Source organism: Agelaius tricolor, unplaced genomic scaffold (genome assembly GCF_023055355.1).
Source record: "Agelaius tricolor isolate 1412-34295 unplaced genomic scaffold, bAgeTri1.0.p SCAF_15, whole genome shotgun sequence".
Taxonomy (NCBI): domain Eukaryota; kingdom Metazoa; phylum Chordata; class Aves; order Passeriformes; family Icteridae; genus Agelaius; species Agelaius tricolor.
The window spans coordinates 2,068,840-2,092,661 of record NW_027269275.1 but is presented as its reverse complement, the minus strand read 5'-3'; the positions used below and the strand labels follow the sequence as shown (position 1 = coordinate 2,092,661).

Here is a 23,822-nt window from a genome sequence, read left to right as displayed (position 1 = left end):
GGCGGGCCGGAGCTGGTGCGGCGCGGTCCGGGCGGCAGCGGGGATGGGCAATGTGGCGGCGGGGCGCGGCCTGGGCGTGGGGCCGGCGGGGCGCGGGCACTGCCGTCCCCGGCCCCTCAGCGGGCGGGCCCCGCGCCGCTGCCGACCGTAAGTGCGGGGCGGAACCGCGGGGACGGGCTGGGCCGGGCCGGGCGGCCGCCCCTGGGCCCGGCTTTGGCTCCGTGCGAGCTCTCGGGATGCACTGGAGCGGCTCCGGGGGAGCGGGAGCGGGGTCAGACCCGGGAGCGGCTCCGGGGGAGCAGGAGAGAGGTCGGACTCTGGGGCGGCTTTGGGGCAGCAGGAGCGGGGTCAGACCGGAGCTCTGAGCGCCCAGCCCGTCCCTGCCTTCCTGCCCTGCTTGCCTGGGTGAAGGCTCTTGTAAGCTCAGCTTGGCTTGGACAGGTTTTTACCGCTGTTTTGAGGTGTAAGGTGCTTGTTTTGGGGCTGCTCTGTAATCCTCGCCCTTACCCCGCCGGGCCTGTGAGGCCAGTGGGTGCTGCTCCAGCTGCTCTTTCCAAAATTTATTTTTCCCCTGTGCAGACCCACTGAGGAGCAGCAGATGCAGCAAAAATCTGGTGAAAGTGTGAGCAGTCACCGTCGGACTCTTGGCAGTGTCAGGGACAGAGGAGAACTTTAGCTAAATCTGTGTGTCGGTGCCACAATGCATCTGTTACATGACCCAATAATTACCGAAAACTGGCCTGGAGGGTCTCACGTTAAGAGACTCAATCTAACTAAGTTATGAAAATTGCTTTGATTTAACTGTTGTTTATTTCCATTCTAGATAAGCATCTGATAAAAAAAGATGCTAGAAAGAGAATTGTAAGTATTTGCATTTTGTTAGAAAACAAAGTAAAAAGTGCAGCCTCTTTCATTGTAATCCATTATAATTTGAGTGTGTGTGTAATGGCAGCTGTAGCCATAGCTGTGTCACTGTGTGGTGTGTCTGTCATTGGCTCATACTCTGTGCAAGGCTATGCTGGTCTAGTTCTGAAAATTGTAGTAAAATTGTGGGAGATCTGTGCAAAAATTGTGAGGGCTTGTGTCAGGACAGGTGGCAGGGTGGGTTCACTCTTGCATGTGCAGCCTTGCCATTGCCTTATATAACCCCCCATGGCTTTATATTATTTTAAGACAGTTGAAAAAAAAATTCTCTGAGTTTATTTGAGTTGTTTAGGTTTCTGAAAATAAAAATATGATCCCTCTTAAGGTTTAAGCTATTTATATAATGGATGCTGAGGTTATTATTCTAGCTGGCACTTATTTGAAGTTGGGAGTCAGGTCTGTGAGGTGGCAGAGTGGGGAGCAGCAGGTGACCCTCTGGAATCCCTGGGGTCCTGGGAAGGGGAAGAAAGCTGGAAGCAGGACAGGGCTGGCTGTGGGGGTAGCAGGGAGGGAAAAAGTGATGTTCTGGGGGAGTCACAGCATCCAAAGGGATCCCATGAAATAATCTGTTCCCAGCGTGGGGAGGTGGCATGTTGGAATGGGCAGGGGGCATTCCTGACACACTGTCACTGCTCTGCCACAGTGTGGGTCTCAAAGTGACTCTGCTTTTCACCAGATCTGCATCGAGGGCAACATTGCCAGTGGAAAAACAACATGCCTGGATTATTTTGCACAGACTACCAGCATTGAGGTACTGGATGCACCTTTCTTTGTCCTTATTTCCTCACTGAGCAGCTGCTTGTCTTAGATCCAATGTGTCCTTGGGTGCGAGAGGAGGGAGCAGCGGGGACTGAGCCAGGGCTTGCTGGGGCACCACCCCAACTTTTTACAGTCAAATTGCAGCAGAGAAATGTAGATCACATGTGGTATGTACTGGATGCCAAAATACCAGAAAAACCTGTGAATCAGTGTTTGTGCCTTCATTAAATAACAGCAACCCACAGAGCATGGGCATGTTTGGACTTGCTGGTTTGCCCTCTCATGTCACTGAAATCTTGGATGGGTCTGGTAAAAGCAAAGTAAAGAATTATTATGTAAAAATACCTATGCCATGTAACAGAGATCCCAGTGAATAGATGGCTTTTTTAATAAAAGGAAAATCTGTTAGAACTGTTTCAGGAGATGTCTTAGATTGATCTGGTATTTGATTTCATGTTGCTTAGAAGCAGGTTAGGGGAAGGGCAGGCTTGTTGCATTTTAAACAAAATCAAGGTCAAACCTTAGTGAACAATTGTTCTTGTACAACAGATATTAATGCTTTCCCCAACAGAGCTGGCAACACATTTGGCAATAAGTTTTAGGAGTCCTCATAGAAATGCTGAGTTGCCAGATGTTATTTGGTGATTTAACAGGAATTATTCTTATGAAGTAATTAACTATTAATCCAAAGGATAACAGACTTTAATTTGCATACAGTGTAGCATTTTAAAGTAGCTACTTAAGTTCCTAGGCTGATGAGATTCTCTTAGGCCTGACTCTACAGTATTATTGTAGATTTAGACCCTGCTTGAACCAGGCAGGTCTCTTGTGATTTTACCTATTCTGGGTAGAAGCTTTTCTGATTAATTTTGTAAAAGATTTGAATACATTCTGTTTCTTAGAACACAAAAATAAAATGAAAATGAATGTGGTAGCAGTCTGATCCTCTTCCTTTGCTGACAAGTGTTACTTTCTGAGAAGTTAATTTGTGAGGGGATGGACTTGTCATTTAAATGCTAAGTACTCTGCTAAGCTGTTCTTTCCCTTACATGGCGCTGATTTTGACTAAAAAAAATTCTCTCCAGGCTTATGAGGTATTTAAAAATGCTAAGAAGACATTGGATATTGACATGTCTCTATTTTTAGCAGTGTTCATTATTACCTTTTGTGTTACAAAAGTGCTGGTTTTTTAAGTGCCATGAGCTTTCCAAACAAGACCTGAATGCTCTGATTTACTGCACAAGTATTCCTGAAGAATAGTTGTACACTTGTAGGGTCACATTAAGTATTTTGAATCTAAGATGTATTTAACATGGAGTAATTCTTTTAAACCAGGTTTTGAAGGAACCCTTGACCAAGTGGAGGAATGTTCGAGGTCATAATATCCTGGTAAGTGGAGAAATTATTCCTGCAGTTACAGTGACTGTTCTTTTAGCAAGACATGTGTGAAGGCTTTTTATCAGCCAGCAAAACTGCTGCAAAAGGTGTAATCCAAATCTCACACAGCAAAACTAAAGCTCCACAAAGCAAAAGAGCTTCTACTGTGGTTAAGACATGCATGTAATAGAAACTCTGCATATAAAATGTGGTTTTGGCAAGGACTGGGTGTCCAGTGGGGTGAGTTAAAGCAATTCCCAGGAAGGTAAGCCCTGAGTGTGGCAGTTGTTTCTAAATGTGCTTGTTTTGTTGAGCCTGTTTCAAAGAAGGGAAGGAGGTGAGGTGAGGGGGGGATCTGTCAGGTAATGTTGTTTGACTGGAGATCTGTGAACAGTTCTGGAGCCCCCAGCATAAGAAGGACATGGAACTGTTGGAGAGAGTCCAGAGGAGGCCATGGAGGTGCTGAGGGGACTGGAGCAGCTCCCCTGTGGATCCAGGCTGGGAGAGCTGGGGCTGCTCAGCCTGGACAGGAGAAGGTTGTGTGGAGAGCTCACAGCTCCTTCCAGGCTCTGAGGGGAACCCAGAGAGGGACAATTCCTCAGGAACTGCAGTGACAGGAGCCAGGGAATGGCTGCCAGTGCCAGAGGGCAGGGCTGGATGGGATCTTGGCAATGAGGAATTGTTCCCTGGCAGGGTGGGCAGGCCCTGGCACAGGGTGCCCAGAGCAGCTGGGGCTGCCCCTGGATCCCTGGCAGTGCCCAAGGCCAGGTTGGACACTGGGGCTGGGAGCAGCCTGGGACAGTGGAAGGTGTCCCTGCCCATGGCAGGGGTGGCACTGGGTGGGATTTAAGGTCCATTCCAACTCTTTAACCCTGCATGAATCTGTGATCCTGAGGCTGCTGCAGGTAAGGAAAATTCAGCCCAGTGAGGAGTTGAGGGCTTCCATTGTCCTTTGGGTGGCTGAGGATTCTTGGAGCTGCTCCCCCAGGATGTCCCTGGGTCCCAGCTGCAGCTGCACACTGGCCTTGCTGGGATGCTGGAAGGGGTCCCTGCTGCCAGCCCTGGGCTTGGGGCTCAGCCCCTCTGCAGAAACCCCACTGTGCCTGAGGCAGGCTCTGTGCTCTGCAGTGTGGACACACCCCAAGCCATACTTGCCCTGACATGTGTTAAATGCCATCAGTGTTAGCACAGGCCCTCTGCAACAGTAAATTGTCCCTCCTAGGAGTTGCTGATGCCTTTCTGATTGTTAGTAAAGGAGTGGGGTATGAGGTGCATGACACCACAGCAGCCTTGGAGCAATGGTAAAGTCTGATCTTGGCAGGGAGCAAAGCAGAAGGTCAGACCTGTGGGCTGGAGCTTTGCTGCTGTCTTAAAACTTGTCACCTCAGTCAAAAGACACTGAATGATGTTTTATTTTGAGTGAGATCCTTTCTCTGCTCTGCAGGATAGATGGTTGCTTTTAAGTTCTATGTGAGTGTGGAATTGCAGCAATCAGAAAGTGGAACGGCTACCTGAGAGCTGCTGTGAGGGTCCTTTGGGAAGAATAGCCTGTGTTAAAGGACACCTGTTCTGAGGCCCAGACCATACTTAGAACCCTGTAGGATTTCTGGATGCACTGAGGGTCTGTCAGGGCACAAAAATAGTGTAGTAGGTGGGTTTTTTTAATTTCTTGGTTCTGACTGTTCCATGTGCAGAGTAACTCATTCCTGCTGAGTTCAGCCAGCCTCCCACTCGGTGTCTGCAGGGACAGGGCTGTAATTCTGCATTGTGGAGACCAAATGATCATCTTGCTCAAACCTGATGTCAGCTGTTGTAGCACACTTCTTAGAGCCACGCTGTTGTAGGGAAAAGTTTCCTAAATACCCAACTTCTGTTGTGCTGTTTGTCCTTACAAATGTCCATCTGTCCTGCTTCTATCTCTGAGCCCAGGGCTTAATGTACCAGGATGCATCAAGGTGGGGGATAACTCTGCAGACCTATGTCCAGCTGACCATGCTGGAGCAGCACACCAGGCCCATGGTAAGGAAACTTCTTTTAATTTTACGAGTAATTAGATGTGGTTATGAGTGCTAAATCCCTTTAACATTGTATTCAATAATTAGGGTCCTGTGTGCATTCATTCTTTGTTCCTGCAGTGAGCAGGAATTTCTGTGGTGCACATTGATATACTCAGCATTGCTCTGGGGGTAAAACCTCTGCCTCCTGCCTGCTCACAACTTCCCCAAAGTGATGCTGCTCTTTGGGCACACCCTCCAGGGCTAGGCTTGCACAAATCTCTTCCTCATTTCATGTCAGTGACTTGTCTGGAATTTCATTATTTGATATCTTTGGCAAACACCAAGTAATCCCTGGTTAGAATTCATAGTACTGCTTCCTGCTGTCTAGTACAAATTTAGCCATTGCTTCTTCTGTTTATGCAAAATACTTCCACTACCATTTTCTGTTCCTTTTTCAGGTGGTTGACATCCTTTCTTTCTTGTAATTTTTTCTTTTTTTTTTATATTAAATTTCACATCCTACCTTTTTATCAAGATTTCTTCATTCTTTTTTCCTTCAAATACCTTTTGTTACATTCCATGCTGTCTTCCATTCCCTGATTACAAGACCTGGTCTTGGATGCCATGCTTCTATTTCACTGATTGTTCTTATGTTCTGTTTTCTGAGTTTGTGTCAGGGCAAACTGCTGGCAGTGCCAAATATGAAAGTGGCACATATAATCATTAGGTTTTTGGAAGAGATGTTTTTCCAAGACAATAGAAATCCTGTTCTGTTGGAGTTATTCATTCAAGAATTCCTGAGGATTTCCCTCTGAGCTTTTTTGTCATTTGAGCCTTGCTGGAGCCATTTTTGCTTCGTTAATGTGCAGAAACCTGGGTGAGAAGTAGCTCTGCCAGGCCCAGGAGTGTCAGACAATCTCCCTGCTCCAGCATGAAGTGCTGGTGGAACACGTGCAGGGCTGGCTGAGGCCAGGGCTCTGTCAGCTGCAGTCACTTCTTTTAAAAGTCCTGTTTCCTTTCTTGAATGTGTCTGATGTCAGCTGTGTGCTGTGACCAGCAATGCATGGCATGGAGCAGTAGTTCCCACTGTCCTGCAGATCCCAAATGCATTGCTGCTTTTTTGTACCCTGAGTTACCTTCCCCTGCTCAGCTGAATGCTGAGCACTTGGCCTTGAACTGGTGTCTGAATAACAAATCAGAGTAAGATCAGGAGCCTTGTTTGCTTTGTGCTTCCCACCCTCCTGGTAAGTTTGCTTCTCACAAGATGTGAAAATTGTATTTCATCTGTGCCATATGAGTGTGAAAAGAAAGAAGCATGAAAATGTGCAGAGTCGGGTTCTGTGTTGCAGATTTCCCCCATAAGGATGATGGAGCGGTCGATTCACAGCGCAAAACACATTTTTGTGGAAAACCTCTATCGAAGGTATGGCATGTGGCTTTCTGCTTTACTTTATTGGATTCATTATTTTAAATATAGATCTAATCAAATGATCATTCCTTTGGTAATGTGCATTTTAGGGGCCTGTGAAATCTGCCAGTTCTGTGTTGGAGTGTGTTTGGTGTGGGCTGTGCTGCCCACTTCCTGTAGGACTCTGCAAAACCTTTTTCAGCAGTGCTCCTGAGTATTGAGCACTCAGTATTATTTAGACCCCATCTATTGAAGTTACTGGCTCTCCAGCTGAATACCCAAATCTTGCTTGAATCAAACACATGCTGGACAGATAAAAACCCACAAAGATAGAAAGAATAAGACTGTGGGAGGTAGAGAAGTGGGCAGTGTTAGCCAGCCTGGCATCCAGGGCTCTCAAGTCCTGTGCTCTTGCTCAGAATCAGGATTGACAGGATCAAAATAGACTGCAAGCCTTGGTAGGCTGTGAGTAAAGAAAGAACAATTGTAACAGTTACACCTAACTGCCCTGGGTGTAACTCACCTGTCCCAAATAGGCAGGAATCAGGGTTTGTTTGTTTGTTTGTTTGGAGTGCTGAATTTCTGTCGGGGAGTGTATGTGACAGATGGGTTTTAGTGGGTTTTTCAGTGGCCTTGAGGACTGGAACAGTAACAAACCCCAGTTAGTGCCACAAGGTGTCACCCATGCTGCACGAGCACCTCTCTGCCATGGGAAAGCCTCGGGAAGTTCTTATTCACCCAGTCCACACACAGTGCAAGCAGCCTGCAATATCCTCGTTTTTAGTTACTGGCTTCTTTTTTCATTGTAGACAAAGTGCTTTTTTTCCTAAAGACTTAGTTGCTCTGAGGCCAAATCTGTTTATGGCAATACTGTGAGTTAATAATAACAATTTTAAGGGCATCTAAGATGTTTTGCACTTTTTAAATGTTGAAAAAAGGCGTTTGCTTTGTTTTGTTACAACAAGCTAGAAGGCAGCTGATAGAACCAACAGCAAGCCAAAAGAAAATAATGTGTAAAAGGATTATAAATAAAAGAAGGAATAATTGAGGAATGTATGAAATTAAAAACACATTAAAAATGGAGTCAGGCTGGCTGTGTGAGGTGAGTGTTAAGTGTGTGCACATGAGTGTGCAGGGTGTGCTGTAGGTGAGCACTGCAGTTCACTGCCCTCTGAGTCCATCACTGCTCAGGACAGAAACTCACTCTGCTCATGTTGGATTTAGGCAGTAAAAACCTGACTTGGTAGGAGCCAAATGCCAGCAAACTTTGGAAATGTAAACACCATTTTGTGCCTTTTATGTACCCTGTATCTTTATGGATCTTGAGCCAGAGTCCTCCCAGGGTTACCCCTGTCTGTAGGGCAGGTCAGTGCAGAATTGACTTGGATGTATTTCTCCTTTAGGGTAAGAACAGTGGAGCTTTTTCTTATTTCCAGTTCCTTTCAGCCTTCCTATTTCCCCCATCTATCCTGGAGAAAAGCAGCACAATAAGACTTTGGCTGATGTAGATCTCTGCTAGCCAGAACTGCTGTGATTATCAAGAAGAGCAGCAGTGAGCAGTGTTACCCCATTTCTGGATGGCAGATCAAGAGGGGACCTGCCACAAACAGGGATTTTGCTTTTTTTCCATACTTAGGGAAATAAATATGGAAATAAAGTGATTAAAGCAAGTTGCCAGGAGACTGGTTTAGAAATCTGTGGAATATTTTTTTCTTCAGTCCTTTTTAAAATGGCCTAACTGGTCTTAATCATTCAGCTGGAGAGCACAGGAGCCTCCCAACTCCATCTTCCTAAAGTTTTTTCTATTGCAGAAGTGTTTAGGAAAGAGTATGGAGTATGTGTTATTGTCACCAGTTTTGCAGAGAGGATACTGTAAAATTAGTAATATTTGACACTCAGGAATCTGGTAATAAGTGAAAATTGATACACTAATAAAAACATAGTATGTGATTCTTAACATGTCCTCAGCAACTCCCTTTTGCTTGAGTTGTCTGATACTTTATTGTTGTTGCTGAGATAACTTTGGGACATTTGTCTCCAACATTCTGTGCTCTGAGTTCAGAGTTAAGCATATTGAGTATTTCACTACTCTTTCCACAAATATTTCTTACAGTGGGAGTAAATTTATTGACACATGGACATTATATTTTTGCTGCCTTTTACTGTGGCTTCTGTAAGGAATTGTTGGTGCTGCTCAGTAAATCCAGCCCTTCTGGTGACATGCCCTGGGACAGATTTGATACAGAGAACCTGAGCAATAAACACCATTGAGTACTTGAAAAAAAGGGAAAGGTTTGGTCTTTCTGATTTATAAACAATGGTTTATGTGGCCTTCAATTTGCATGGGCTTCTTTTCACAAATGTTGGAGTCAGTGGGGAGGGATTGTGGTCAGGTGAGCAAAATGAGAGTTTGGAGTTCTCTCTGCATGCTGCTCAGATGCCTCTTGTGTTTGTTCAGTGGGAAAATGCCAGAGGTGGATTATGCTGTCCTAAGTGAATGGTATGACTGGATCCAGAACAACACTGATGTTTCAGTTGATTTGATAGGTAACATCTTGATGGGTCTGGAGGGCTGTGTTTGTGGGTGGGTTTCCTTTCTGGGAGAAGAAAATAATTCTTGTTTCTTGGGTCATAAATAATCACATTATTCAGTATAAAAGTGGCCACCATCAGACAGCTTGGGTTTGTGGGTGGTTCATGGGTTGGGTAATGCCAAAGGGGAGGTCCAGTGGTGGTACCCCAGCCAGGATCCTTCCCTTCTATAGTTTGTGAAGTGAGTTTCTTATTTGCTTTTAAAGCTGATCCTTGAACATAACTATTAACATTTTTTTTCCTGCAGTTTATTTGCAGACATCTCCTGAAGTTTGTTATGAGAGGCTAAAGACACGATGCAGGGAAGAGGAAAAAGTCATTCCTCTGGTAAGGAGTTCCTCTGATACATGTGTTTACAAGGAGCTTTGAAAACAGAACAATTCCAATCCAAGTACTAAAATTGTATCCAGAATGTGGTGCAGCTGTTTCCACTGCAAATTAAACCCTGAGTACTGAATTTAGATTTATTTCTTATAAATGATCTGTCATGCATGCTGACTCTCCCAGGTGTTCTGCTGTAGCTGACTTCAGGTGCAGCATTAATCAACTGCTAATCTTCTCTAGGATGTAAAAGTCAATTGCCTTGGTACCATGAAATGGCACAAAAGCACCCAGGTGTAGCATGGCTGCCTGGCCTTGCAGGTGCTGAGGTTTCTGTGGGCACTTTGCTGTCTGCTCCCTCCAGGATGTTTGTGCATGAAAAGTGTCTCTGCAGTGGCTGAAAGGAAGCAGCTCCTTGAAAACTGTGAGCTCGGGAATCTGCTTTAAAACAAGCTGTGCTGGTGGAGCAGTGATCTCTGTGCCAGTTCACAGCATGGCCCCTTGTGCCATGAGGCCTCTAAAGGAGCCTGACCAGACATGAATGCAGCTTCCCCTGCAGCTTCCCCTGCAGCTTCCCCTGCAGCTTCCCCTGCAGCTTCCTCTGCAGCCCAGGGTGGGTGGCTCAGGAGAAGCAGTTGTCAGTTGAAGATCTGTGCAAAGAGCTAAATCTTGGGCCATGTGAAATTTTGAGAATAAATCCTCCTGTAGTGGATTTGAAGAGCCCTTGTGTTATTTTGCAGCTCTGCTGAAGAAGAGGGGAGCAGTTATGAATGAGCAATGTGAAGTGGTCTCCATGAAGAAAAAAAACAGTTCATGACAGGCAGGAGAGCTTTTAGAGGAAATTGAGTTATCAGAAAGTGAACTGGGAATTCTAGGGAAATGTACTGACACAGAAAGTGCCTCCCATACATATTCTTTGCAGCCTTGCCCTTTTTGTCCTTACTTTGTTGTATATTTTTTCTGTAAAATCTTGAACCACATTTTACCTGTGGGAGAGAATCATGGCTGCTTGATCTTAAAAGGAGCTGAGAGCCCTGTGCTCCTGTAAGCTGTGTCTTTGAGGTCTTCCTGGAGTTAAACTTTGTACTGGGAATTAATTGTTCTCAAAAACCTTCTGATGCTTTTTATTTTTTGTTAGTGGAAGATATGTGTTGCAGGCTTTCATATGTGTCTCTTAACTACTTCCCAATGCATAGAGATTGCAATGTGTGTGTCATCCCTGGGCATTTGTATTATTCCAGTGCCTCTTTTCTAGGAATATTTAGAAGCTATTCATGAGCTCTATGAAGAGTGGCTCATTAAACGTGCACTGTTTGAAGTTTCCTGCCCAGTACTTGTGAGTATTATTTTTATTATAACCAATTAGGCATGCGGGGGATTGTGCTTTCCAAATAATAGGAGCATTGTTTAGTGGTAAAAGTAAATAAATCTGCTTTTCTGATAGCCTTTGGAGAAGGACAGCCTCAGACAAATGTGATAGTTGTTGGTGTGTAGCACAGAAGGGGGGTCTGCCATGTCTGCAGTGGAATTTGAGGGGCTGTTCACTGGGATTGCTTGCAGGATCAGCCATGGAACTTTTCAGGGAATGCCAAGTTCCCAGCAGAAGGCAGCTTGGGCAAATCCATAGGAGTGTATCCCAGTTTGGCTGCACTGGTTTGCAGAACAGTCCTGTTCTGTTCTGCTGAAAAGAAACCAAGTTTGATGGTGTCAGCTATTGCCAGTGTTCATCCTCTTCTCTCCAAGGTTATTGGAGCTGACCATGACATGCAGAAAATGGTAGAGAAGTATGAAGAAAACCGGGACCAAATACTGAACCCAGCTAACAGACAGCACTGTTTATAGAAGCCTGTGACTGCTGTATCAGAAATCAGCTCCTGAAGTCTGAGTTGGTATTTTTAATATTTAAGTATAATAGGTGGTGTTTTTGCACTATGCTTTGTAGAATGCTGTGGACTTATATCTCTGAAATGATCAGGTACCAATCAGGAACAGAATGTGAATCAATTCCCTTTGTCTTTTTAGGTTTTCCATCAGCTTTACTGTGTCAGTTCTGTTCAGCTAAAATATGGCTGTTTTCCTGATTTCCCATTTCACTGCTGCTTCCTAGAAGTAACTTTACTTTTTCCCCCCCCAAAGACAACTCTGTTGTTGTAATTGAAATAAACAGTTTATTACAATGTTCCTCTGAGGGAGGGCACCTGAGGTTTCTCTTAATGCCCCCTTGGGATGAATTGGCCTGAAACAACACCAAAGGGCCAGGGTGTGTACGAGGGAGGTTTGTTTATGACAGAGCTGTCAGCCTGGCCCTGGGGCCCAGCAGATCATCCTGAGTGTGAGCACACGGCATGGACAGGCTCACCCTGGGATCACCAACCCTGGGATCACTGCAGGCTCACCCTGGGATCACCAACCACGGGATCACCCCAGGATCACCAACCATGGGATCACCCCAGGATCACCCTGGGATCACCCCAGGATCACCAACCCCGGGATCACCCCGGGATCAGCCCCTCCCAGTCTGGGTTTAGGAGGGGCAGGTTCTGCCTGCCCCACCTCATTTTCCCAGCCAGGTGCCCCTCCTGGTGGCTGAGGGAGAGGCTGTGGATGTGTCTCCCTGGCACTCAGCAGAGCCTTTGAGCCCCTCTCCCGTGGCATCTCCTGGAGAAGCTGCAGCCCCAGCTTGGCTGGGATGGCACCTGGCTGCCGGCTGGGCCCTGGGTGGTGGGAATGGGATCCCCTGGGATCCATGCTGGGAACAGCCCTGTTTAACCTTTCCTGATGGTCTGGAGGAGGGCACTGAGCTGGCCCTCAGCTCATTGGGGTGACAGCCCTTGGGCAGGAAGGGGAAGGCTCTGCTGAGGCCCTGGCCAGGCTGGCTGGGGGTCCCTGCACTGCAGCCACGCTGCCCCTGCGGCTCCAGGGCAAGCCTGGGCTCCAGGCTGGGTCACAGTGGCTGGAACACGCTGGACCCAAAGACCTCCGAGCTTCCAGCCTCAGTAATTCTGTGATTTTCTAACAACTGAATAGCAGTACAGAGGAGGGGTGCAGCTCTTTGGGTTTTCTATTCAGGTACAAAAATAGCACAAAGTATGGAAGGCAAGGGTAAGAGCAGGTAGTGGAGAGATCTCACAGCAATGAGGCTGGATTGTTGGAATTTTGATGTCCAGGGTCAGATCAATGTTCATTCCTGATCCCTTGGGGTGGTACCCACCAAACAAAAGGTTCAGAGCCTTGCAGGCATTCCATTTAGCATGGGAACAGCTGTATCCCTCCCAGGGCAATGATTCCTCCTGCCAGCTCTAGCTCTGAGGGCCATGCAGAGCCCTTGGGTGCAGCCTCCCTGGGAGCAGTCAGGGCATTCTGAGGCCTGGGTGTTCTCAGTGCCCCTCTGGCTTTGCCCACCCGTGCTCCTGTGCTGTGTGGGCACCATGGAGCAGCAATCTGGCTCCAGGAAGGTGCTGCCCTACCCTCTGCTCCTTTGTTCCCCTTTCCAGGCACAGCCAGAGTGGCCATCAGGTGCCTGAGGCACAGCAAGGCATTGGCTCCTTCCTGCCCGGGCTTTACACACTTCATACCAGAGGGGGGATGTTCATTATTTTACTATTGAAGGCAGCAAATGAAGTGCATCTAGTTAAAGTAGCTTTCTTAAGCAGATCTTGCCAGTTTGAAATGGAAATTTTGCTCTAATCCTGCCCACATTAATGCAACTTCATTGAATTCAGGAAGTTCTTTCTGCTCTACAGGACATCACAATATAGCTTAGTTCTGAAGAGAACTGTGCACTGATAATCCCACTGAATTCAGTGCAAAAAAAATTTTAAAACCCAGAGTTTTTGTAAGTGATTGCAGAATGGCCCTGAGGGTTTTTCAGCTAGCTTTTTATAGAGAGCTTATTCTATTTGTGTTCATGAGAACCCCAGCCCTGCTCTGGCTGAGCCGGGGTATAGTGAAAATACAGGGTGCATGGAACTGTTTGTTATTTTTTTCAGATGTTTCTAAAAACATCCTAGAATTAATTGATTTCTTAACTGGTTTGCACTCTTTGATTTTTACTTCTTTTTATAAAGAAAAACACAGGTGGTTTTTTTGGGTTTATGTCACAAGCAGTTTATTATGAACTGTAAGTCCTTGGGAGAGTACAGAAAACCAGTGGGGGTTTCATTCTTGGACCTGTCAAAGGAAGTGCTGAGTTGCCCTTCACTTGTGCTTTACCCTCTGGCTGCTGCCCTCAAGGGAATCCTTTCCCTGCAGCACTCAGACTGCTCTCACATTGATTTTCTGGGCAGTTTTAGGGGAATGATCCCACTAGTACAGAATCTGTTTTTCCCCTGCTGGTTTTGGTTGGTTTAGCTGGAACAAGCAAGGCTTCAACAGCACTTTGATCACTTTGTACAGACATTTGTCAGGCACTTTGTGCAGATAGGAACATTCAGTTATGTGGCTTTTCAACAACATCTGGTGGTGCTGCTTTTGGAGGGTTGTGGTTTGCCTAAAACCCATTGCACTGGAAGAACCACACACCCAGTCAGGAGCTGCAGCTCCTGCCCTGTGATTCCCATCTGATCAGCTCTTTCTTTTCTAAATCACTGCAACTTGGTAACAGTAAGTGCACAGAGAGAGCATTTCCTAGTGAAGTACTAAGCTGGTACTAAAGCTAGTGATCCAAGGAATGCCATTCTACTGCTCTGTTGTAAACATTTAAAATTCCAGCTTAAAAGTAAGATTTTGTATGCTAAATAATTATCTTACTTCTGGCAGCTTCTTTGTAGGGGGATTCCAGCTGTTCTTGATTACTTCTGTTAAACTTTCAAAACTTTTACTTCTCTAAGAGTCCAAAAGAACAATTTCTTTGGAAATGGTTCTATGTTTGAAGCTCACTCATCTGCAGTTTGTTCTTAATTCTAATTTCACTATGGACATACATTTTGCACAGCACAGAAAATGTCACTTTGTGGTTTAGTACAGAATCTTACACCCAAAGGATGCCACTGGTACTTGTCAGGGCACAGCCCTGTGAACCCTGTTTGTTCCTAACACCCATTTCTCACACCACACCCAGATCTGAAGGCAGTCCTGTCCCCTGCTGTTACCTTGAGCAAATTCTGTTTCTCCTACACTGCTGGAATCAGGGGAAGACAGAATTTCAACCATTAGTTCTTCAAAAAGCAAATCTTTATGTTTTAGTTCCTGAGGTTTTTCTAGTCTAATCCATGTGTGCTCCTCTGATTTTTTTCTGGGAAGAAAGTCAATTACAAACAATTAATACACAATTAGTTTCAGCTAATATTTTAACTGTACATGAAAGGCATTTTTAGCATTTAGAACTGAGCTCCATATTAGCCACTGTGAAGAAAATGAACTCTACCCCAGCCCAAACCAGCAGACATTCAGTGCTACTGAAAAAGCAACTTGAAGCAGTATTGCAGTGTCTTTCTAGGTAACAAGTGTCTCATAGAATCCCAGAATTTTTAGGGTTGGAAGGGAGCTCTGGAGGTCACCCAGTCCAAGCCCTGCCCAGGCAGGGTCACCTAGAGCAGGTGACACAGGAACATGTCCAGATAGGTTTGGAATGTCCCAGAGATGGAGATTCCACAGCCTCCCTGGGCATCAGCTCCAGGGCTTTGCCCCCTCCAGGAAAACAAATTCTTCCTCACGTTGGGGTGAATTTTTTTGTGTTTTAGCTTATGGCCATTGCTCTTTGTCCTGCTGCTGGGCACCAGGCTCTGACAGCCCCTGGAGGAATTTGTATAAACAGCACTGCAGACTGTGCCTAGGCACAGCAGCAGTGTCCTTTCCTAAATGAGTTCAGAGCTGTGTGTGACAAAGGCCCTCAGTGCTGGGATCCCAGCTTCCAGCTGATCCAACACTCCTGAGCTTTCCACACAGCACTCCCACCTGCAGGATATCCCTGCTCCTGCCTCTGCTGCTCACTGGGATCCTTCCCTGAGCAGATTTTTTTTCCTGCCATTAAAATGGTGAAGAATGAGATTTTTTTTTTCTCTTCATTTTAGTGAGATGAACTGGCCAGCAGAAAAATTCTGTGCAGAATTAAGTGTCAGGAGCAGGGGCAAGGGAAATGGCAGCTGTAGCTGGACCTCTCTCTGCTGGTGGCAGTGAACAGTTACAGTGCTCAAGGCTTCTCTTAGAAATTGTGGTGGTGGCCACAAAATACTTTGGTAACAAATGGTTATATATTGGTTAGATATAAAACCTATGACACAGGTCAATGCCTCCACAAAAGCAAGTGTTCACAGAGCTGTTTCCCTCTTTAAAGCTAAAGGAATGTTATCAAACTTTCTGAAACCGGTTTCAACTGAAGTCAGGAGGAAGATTAGCTCAGACACAGCTTCAAAGGAATGCAGGGAGTTAAGGAGTACAGTCCAGTAAGGCATTTCTAAACTTCTTCCAGTTTAGCAGAATTTACCTTGTACTGGAAGAGTATTCCAGGAATAGGTCTGTGAAGGGGAAAATGAGAAGTAGGATGCCCAGCTGAAGAAACCTGTCTGGCATTTGGAACAGCCAGAAGGAATCTGACTGATGAATTAAATTGATTTAAATTTATATTAGTTTGGCTACCCTTTAAAAAGGTGACCATTCAGGTTTCCTTGCGAAAGGAACCATTAGGAATTTGTGTAACTCCTGCTATTTACTGTCCCAAGGCAGGGATGTGCTTTGGGTTTTTTAGAACTGTTGTGACAAAGTGAATCATCTCCCTGACAACAGGATCAAGGCCCCAGGTGAGAGGACGGTCCCCCAGGGGATGACAATGAAGCACTGCAGCCTCAGGAGTGGTGGCTCAGTGCTGCCTGCTCCGTTCTGTCAATGATGACATAAGGCTCCTGGCTGTCAGTCTCTTGGGAATTGCCCTGCTCCAGCTTCCCTTCCCTGCCTCCAGCAGAGCCCCCTGCAGGCTGCCCCAGGCCCCTCCTGCCCCCGTGTGAGGGCTGCACATCGATGCTCTGGGGGGGGATGTAGGTGAGGTTGGGGGGCTCTCTGACATGCCTGAAGCACTCAGAAGCTGGGTGTCCCTTAGCAGGATCCATGAACAGTCTCCTGCTGTCAGAACCAGCAGTGGCATCCTCTGTGTGCCCAGCAGTACAGCACAGACCTGAAGGTGGCTCAGGGTGTGACGCTGCTCTCTTGTGCAGGTCAGCATCAGTCAGGTACGCGTGTTTTATTTGGGAGCAATTGAATTCTCTAACGTGCCTGTCACTTGTTCCTGCATAGGCCACTGCCTCAGGCTGGCCACTTTCCTCTACTGGATACATAAGTTCTTCCTGAGCATCCTTGATCTGTAGTTCTGTGAAGGTTAAAGACAGCTCACAAATGTCCTCTTCCCTGGGGACGCTGCAGTTTTGGGCAGAGGCAAAGTCCTCGTAGGGCAGAGACTTCAGCTCAGTGGGCTCATCACCAGGGGCTGGGTCTATGCAATTTATGGCATCATTAATTTCTGCTTCAATTGATCCTTCTGGGACGCCTGGAGCTTCAAACTCCAAGGTGGTTTTGCTGTCACAGGAGCTGTCAGCAAACATGGCAAAGGCTGGGGGCCCGCTGGCTCCCGGGGACAGAGGCGCAGGCCCCAGCGCCCGTGCAGGCCCTGCCAGGGCACACTCCTCACCCAGCCTGGCTCGGGGCTCCTTTCCCAAAGCCTGTGGAGAGAGGCTCTCACTGAAGATGGGTGTCTGTGCTATGACAATGTCACTGTATTGGGTCAGGAAGTCCTCGCTGTCCGAGCCCTTGCCCGGCAGGTGTGTGGGGTCGATGCTTTGCCTCTGGTGCTGCTGGAGGCTGCTGGGGGATGCAGCAGCTGCTGACTGAGCCACGTCCCCCGTGATCCTCACGTTCCCAGCAGCTCCAAAGGATGCAGCACAGGGAACTGAACCCTTCTGCTGGGGGGCAAGGCACAAAGGTGTCTCACTGCTCCCTTCATTTCCCAGACTTTCAGTGTCTCCTCTCTGGGGTGTCTGATGCTCCTCATGCTCCTCTCCTCGATGCCGACGCGTTTGTGTTCCCTGCTGCAGGCTCTTCTCCAAACTGCCAAGTGCTTCTTCATTTGTCATCTCCAGGATGGCCTCACACTCGATTCTTGCTAGGAATATCTCAAATGCAGTCTGCTTCGTTTCCTCATTGTTTCTCTTTTTGACAAGTGAAAACTCTGTTGCTGTAGTTGCAACATAACCTATTTTCTCCAGCACTGCTTTCACAATGTCCTCTGGGAGCACTGGCTGGATGTAGTAGACAAAATTCCCAGTGAAGGTCTGGAACAGAACACAACATGGAAAAGCTGGTGAACACTGGGGCAAAGGGTGCAGGGAAATGTGAAACAGCTGATTTCCTAAAGATCAAAAATACTTCAAGACTTGCTTACAGCTTTCAAAAAGCTGTGTTCTGCCAGTCAGAGTTTGGAATTGCAGTGAGTGAGCCTTTTCTAACAGCTCTGTGCTGGCAGCCTCTCCAGCATTGTGGCTTTGCTACAGCTCATCAGTTCCGGTGAAGTTGTGCCAGTTTAAACCTGCTGGGGTCTTGGCTAAGAGTACCAGTACTCAAAAATAAAGAAATAATAAGGAAATCATTTTAGTCAAACTAGAGAAACTCAGAAATAAACCTTTTGTGTTCTACTGAACCTAAGCTTTGAAAGAAACAGAGATTCATGGAATGAATCACTGAGGTCTTTTCCTAAAGAAACAGACAGGATGCACTCACTGTGAATCCCATTTCTGAACTGGGGACAAGTCTGTAACATTTTCTTTTCCATGGTTCAGACTCCTGCTGTGAACTTTGCTACCCTTGAATTAAACTGCCATTTTTTAAAGGCAGCTTTCTGGAGAAAGACTATTCTAACAGAAGTATTGTTCAAACACGTCTCTTTGCACAAGCTGTCTCCAAAACAACAAAAAAATGCTGCTGCTGTACAACAACTTAAAAAACTGTTCAATGTTTGCTTGGTTTTAGAGCTACCCCAGGCACGAGGCCTAGACTGTAACATGGAAGTGGTTTTTGGTTTTGTGTGAAATCCTGTGACAGGAGAGGCTGTTCTGAGCTGGGCATGACCAACTTCTGGCCAGTCAGAACAGAACACAGGTGGGAATGCAAAGCCAGGCTTTCCAGGAGTGGGGTACCTTGTTTTCAGGCTGCTCAGCTTGAGCCAGACCAAGGCTGACCCCTGAGCATTGGTGTCACAAGCAGGAGATTCAGGAGAACAAAACTGGCCCTCAGAATGGCCACAGTGTAATCCTCAGATAAATCTGTTAACAGTGCCCTGCACTCCCCACCTTGTTCCTTCTGGAGGGGTGGCAGCTGCAGGAACTGCAGGGACATCAGAGCAGGTGAGGGGCAGGACATGGGAAATACTATTCCATGTATTTCAGTAGCTTTTAATCAAATCTCTACATGCACAAGGTACTGGTTGTTCTCCAACTTGTGCCTTGCAGTAGAATTATTTCAGGCCTGCAGCAGGCTGTCTTACACTTTGCCCACAGTGGTTTTCAAAGTTTAATTTTAATGCAGCCTAGGATCCTTGTGCTAAGAAAAGCTGGACCCACTAAATGTAGACCTGACTATCTTATGCTTTGCCCTGTTTTAGGAAGATGAATGAAAAGAACAGGAATTTACAGCTGTTTGAAAATCCACAGGTGAGACCTAAGTGCAGGAAGAATTAAAGAAATGGCTTTTTCTCACCAGCACCTGTTGCCAAAGCAAGGGCAATAAGTTTGCATTTGGGTGTCTGGGGAGTCTGTTTAAAAATGGGATGTGTGAAGATGGCTGTGTCCTCTGGGCAATGAGACGTGCTCAGTGTGCTGGGGAAGTGGGGTAACCGTGACCACCCTGCTGCAAAATCCAGCAGCATTTCCTCTTTCCAAGGGGCTGTCCCTGCCCGCCGCACCAGCTGCAGCCTGAGCGGGGATCAGGGACCGGAGAGGCACTGGCTCACCTGGCCTGTGACACCGAGCCAAAACACCCCTGCTTACAGGCACATTGTGCTCACAGCTTAACGTGATCAAAGGAAAGCCTTGTGGGGTAGCTTCTACCTTCCCTGCTGCCTCACCACAACGAGGGGCTCCGCTCCCGACCCCCGGAGCTGCTGAGCACTCAGGGCCTCAGCGAGGACACGGCCACTGAAGGCCAATGCACACGTCTGAGCAGCCTTGCACCGTGCTGGGCACTCTGCCCCGAGCTGGATGTGCCCCTGACCCCGCTCTCTGCCCCGAACTGGATGTGCCCTGGCCCCGCTCCCTGCCCCGAGCTGGATGTGCCCCTGACCCCGCTCCCTGCCCCGAGCTGGATGTGCCTCTGACCCCGCTCCCACGTCCCGGTGCCTCTGCCAAGCCCCGGCCCGGGGAAGCGGCCTCGTGGCCCCGGGGGGCGGGCGGCAGCGCGGTACCTTGAGGGAGCGGATCTCCCGGCGCCAGGGGCACAGCAGGAGGTTGACGCAGAGCAGCTCCAGCAGCTCCAGCGCCTTGAGCAGGTCGCGCAGGGCGCGGCCGCCCCGCGCCCGCCGGCAGCGCTCGGCCACGCCGCGCACGTCCAGGGCCCCGCGGCGCCCCGGGCCCAGCAGCCGCCGCGCCCGGGCCTTGAGCGCGGGATCGGCGCAGGCCGCGAGCTGTCCCTGCGCCGCGCGGGCCGCCAGGTGCGACACGTACTCCCTCAGCAGCGCCGGCTCCGCCATAGCGCCGGGCCCGCCCCGCGGCCCGCCCCGCGCCGCCATTGGCCGGCACCGCCCGCGCGCCGGGCGACCATTGGTTCTTCCGCTTGTCAGTCAGGGCGGGGGGGCGGAGCCCCGCGAATCGAAAGTGAAAGGCGGGAGGGCGGTGAGGGCTCGGGCTGCGCGCGGCGCGGGGCGGGGCTTGTTGCGACAGGGGCGGTGAGGGCGCGGGGATGTCCCGGGATGTCTCGGGTGTCCCGGGATGTCTCAGGTGTCCCGGGATGTCGGTGGCTCCCTGGTGCGCAGCGCCAAGTCTCGGTGTTTCTGTACGCTAACCTGGTTTGCACGAAGCAGGGAGCTCCTGGTGACCCACCAAAAGCTCCCTGGTCATCAAAAGTTTACACTGTTTGCACATTTTAACAGAGGTATCAGCGGTCATTGTTCACAAATGGTATAACTTGTGTGTTGATTAGCCCTCAGACCCCTCGCTGCTGGTGACGTCTGGCCGCGAGAGGTTTGTGCCCGCTGTGGGGTGAGAACTGTCCTGCACTGGGGTTAAATGAGATCTGTGCCTGCCCTGGGCTGAGAACTGCCCCGCACTGGGGTTAAATGAGATCTGTGCCTGCCCTGGGGTGAGAACTGCCCTGCACTGGGGTTAAATGAGATCTGTGCCTGCTGTGGGCTGAGAACTGCTCTGCCCTGGGGTTAAATGAGATCTGTGCCTGCTGTGGGGTGAGAACTGTCCTGCACTGGGGTTAAATGAGATCTGTGCCCATTGTGGGGTGAGAACTGCCCTCCACTGGGGTTAAATGAGATCTGTGCCCATTGTGGGGTGAGAACTGCCCTGCAGCACTGGGGTTAAAGGGAGGCTGGATCCAGCAGCTGGAAAACACACTTGTGATCCAGATGCTTTTCTAACCTTGATTTTCGGAATCTGAATTTTCAAGTAACCAGCTGTGGCCATCATGATGTTATGCCCCTGTGTGACTTCACAAATGGATAAATATTCTCTCATATGATGATTGTTATTTTATTTCACAGAAGTCTGTGGCCATAATTTCATGTAGAAGTTATTTCTGTAGGGTAAGGAAGGGAATAATTTGTCAGACTGTAGCAAGATGACTTAGATCAGTTGGATGTGGTTTCCATTCAGGAAATACATCTTTACTCACCTTGCTGTGCTGAAAAAATGATCTGTTTGAATATTTCTGGGATGATTGGCCTATTATTTCTATTTTGCCATTTTCATATTTTCCCTTGGTGATACGTTGCCTTTTTCAGTCTCCTGACTTCAGTAATTTGACTCTGCCCCTCTTCAGCTTGGACACTGACTTGTCCCCCAGAGCAGGAGGGACCTGACTGCTCCAGTGCTTGTTCCTGTGGCCTCTGACAAAGGTAAAATCCAAATGTAAGTGACTGAAGCACAGAGCTGTTTCCTCAGCAGTTGCTCAGTTGTGGGTGGTCCCAGAGATGTAAAATAAAAAGTGTGGAAGCCAACCCAAACACGTGTGTGTTCTTTACTAAAAGTTCTGTATAAGATCAGTATACTAAAAATTGAAGCAGAAGAGGGGACTGCAGAAATACAGGGTTGTTATCATGTAGCAAGAAATAGGATGTCCAGTTTTCTTTCTGATTTCACCCATGTAATAAAGCAAAGGCCTGTGTTAAGCCTGGGTTTTAGCACTAGTATTAGAATTGTGCAAGGGTTTAGCATAATATCTGATAGCAGGAGATGAATTTATGAATTTCTCAAGAGTAACACCATTCTGTCAACTTTGCTGAGATTTATCCAAGATCTGCAATATTTTCAAGAAATGAAAGCATGTCCTTACTGCATCATTACAAGGAATTTCAACACCAGCAGTAGTGGCATTGGAAGCTCTTGGAGCAGCTTCAGAGCTGCAAATGTCTCTCTCTAGTGTTTTACATTTTTTTTTAGTGTTTACATTTTTAATTTTTTTCTGTCTAGTGCTGTCTGTCTGGATTTTAAATCTTCCCCCCCCAGGTTTGTTGGATTTCACTCAGTTGAAAATATTAATAAGAGCAGAAAATGCTAAAGCACTCCTGCAAGTGATGGTGGTGGTAAGATACCACAGAAGGAAGCACACTCTGCCTTCAATTCACAGTTTGTTATTTAATTATATATGTTTGTAATGAATCACAAAACCCAGGTATTCAGTGGGAACTCAGAAAAATGCTACAGTTGGATGTGGATGTTCTGGCTGTGTGATGTTCATATCTGTGTGACAGCACAGCTGAGGTTATTTAGATTATTCTGTGATAACAGGATGACAGGAATTTATGGAAGGGTCCACGCCACCAGAGGGAGCAGGCAGATGTGTGTCAGAAATGCTGCCATACCCAGAGCACAATGCCAGGGACATTTCACTGTTACTGAGGGAAGAAAGAAAGACTTGAATTAGTTTTCTACAATTTTACCAATGCATTGCTAGCATGAGGTAATATGTAAATCTCCCATTCTCATCAGAAGTCTACTTAAAGTCAGCTTGTTTTGTAAATCACAGATACAGAGTTGGTGGAAGGGCAGGAAATCCCTGTTAAAAAGGTGAAAAGCCAAACCAAAGAGTTTCCCACCGTGCAGAGAAACTGAGCATCAGTGACAGGACTTGTCTGCCACGTGTGAAAAGCCCTCTGTGTCTGTCTGCAGAAGAGCCTGCAGTTTGGTCATGATACTTGGAAGAGCCTCACTTTCAGGGAAAAATCCCCTTTCCCTTCTGCTGTGGGTTCATTAGATTGCCCAGCCCTCCCCAGGAGCAGCCCGAGGGGAGCAGGTCCCAGAGCCTGGCCCTGTTACAGGGCAGAAGCAGCTGCTCAGGGGCTGCAGGCAGAGAGAGCCCTGTTCCAGGGCAGGAGCAGCTGCTCAGGGGCTGCAGGCAGAGCCTGTTCCAGGGCAGGAGCAGCTGTGCAGAGCCTGTTCCAGGGCAGGGGCTGCAGGCAGAGCCTGTTCCAGGGCAGGAGCAGCTGTGCAGGGGCTGCAGGCAGAGCCTGTTCCAGGGCAGGAGCAGCTGTGCAGAGCCTGTTCCAGGGCAGGGGCTGCAGGCAGAGCCTGTTCCAGGGCAGGAGCAGCTGTGCAGGGGCTGCAGGCAGAGCCTGTTCCAGGGCAGGAGCTGCAGGCAGAGCCTGTTCCAGGGCAGGAGCAGCTGTGCAGAGCCTGTTCCAGGGCAGGGGCTGCAGGCAGAGCCTGTTCCAGGGCAGGAGCAGCTGTGCAGAGCCTGTTCCAGGGCAGGGGCTGCAGGCAGAGCCTGTTCCAGGGCAGGAGCAGCTGTGCAGGGGCTGCAGGCAGAGCCTGTTCCAGGGCAGGAGCAGCTGTGCAGAGCCTGTTCCAGGGCAGGGGCTGCAGGCAGAGCCTGTTCCAGGGCAGGAGCAGCTGTGCAGGGGCTGCAGGCAGAGCCTGTTCCAGGGCAGGAGCTGCAGGCAGAGCCTGTTCCAGGGCAGGAGCAGCTGTGCAGAGCCTGTTCCAGGGCAGGGGCTGCAGGCAGAGCCTGTTCCAGGGCAGGAGCAGCTGTGCAGGAGCTGCAGGCAGAGCCTGTTCCAGGGCAGAAGCAGCCGTGCAGGGGCTGCAGGCAGAGCCTGTTCCAGGGCAGGAGCAGCTGTGCAGGGGCTGCAGGCAGAGCCAGCCCTGGAAGCCAATCCCATTCTGCACAGAGCACCCTGTGCTTCCCTCTCTGCCGACTGCCCTGCCAGTGAACCTCCCTGGGGCACTTCTGTGCATCTCTGCCCCCGCTGAGATGGGGAAGAGGGTTGTTTCTCTCATTGCAGGGTGCTCTGCATGCCACCAAAC

General features: G+C 48.3%; 2 protein-coding genes across 3 annotated transcripts; one reads left to right on the top strand and one right to left on the bottom strand.

Annotated features, from left to right (window-relative positions):
* The first annotated feature begins 12 nt into the window (after nucleotides 1-12).
* TK2 (thymidine kinase 2) lies at nucleotides 13-11,566 on the top strand. Of its 2 annotated transcripts, none has more exons than XM_071440191.1 (10): nucleotides 13-147; nucleotides 824-861; nucleotides 1,601-1,675; nucleotides 3,019-3,072; nucleotides 4,990-5,079; nucleotides 6,407-6,480; nucleotides 8,924-9,012; nucleotides 9,305-9,384; nucleotides 10,634-10,714; nucleotides 11,122-11,566. In XM_071440191.1, exons 1-10 carry the CDS (start codon nucleotides 51-53, stop codon nucleotides 11,218-11,220), a joined length of 777 nt encoding a protein of 258 aa, XP_071296292.1. In that variant the 5' UTR covers nucleotides 13-50; the 3' UTR covers nucleotides 11,221-11,566. The 2 variants fall into 2 exon arrangements, with proteins under 2 accessions (XP_071296292.1, XP_071296293.1); XM_071440192.1 differs by lacking the exon at nucleotides 13-147 and adding an exon at nucleotides 199-309.
* A 1,903-nt stretch (nucleotides 11,567-13,469) lies between these two features.
* LOC139596164 (spermatogenesis-associated protein 2-like protein) lies at nucleotides 13,470-20,047 on the bottom strand. Its single transcript, XM_071440189.1, has 2 exons — nucleotides 19,760-20,047; nucleotides 13,470-17,636 (listed from the first exon to the last, which is right to left on the bottom strand). Exons 1-2 carry the CDS (start codon nucleotides 20,042-20,044, stop codon nucleotides 16,161-16,163), a joined length of 1,761 nt encoding a protein of 586 aa, XP_071296290.1. The 5' UTR covers nucleotides 20,045-20,047; the 3' UTR covers nucleotides 13,470-16,160.
* Between the last annotated feature and the right edge of the window lie 3,775 nt (nucleotides 20,048-23,822).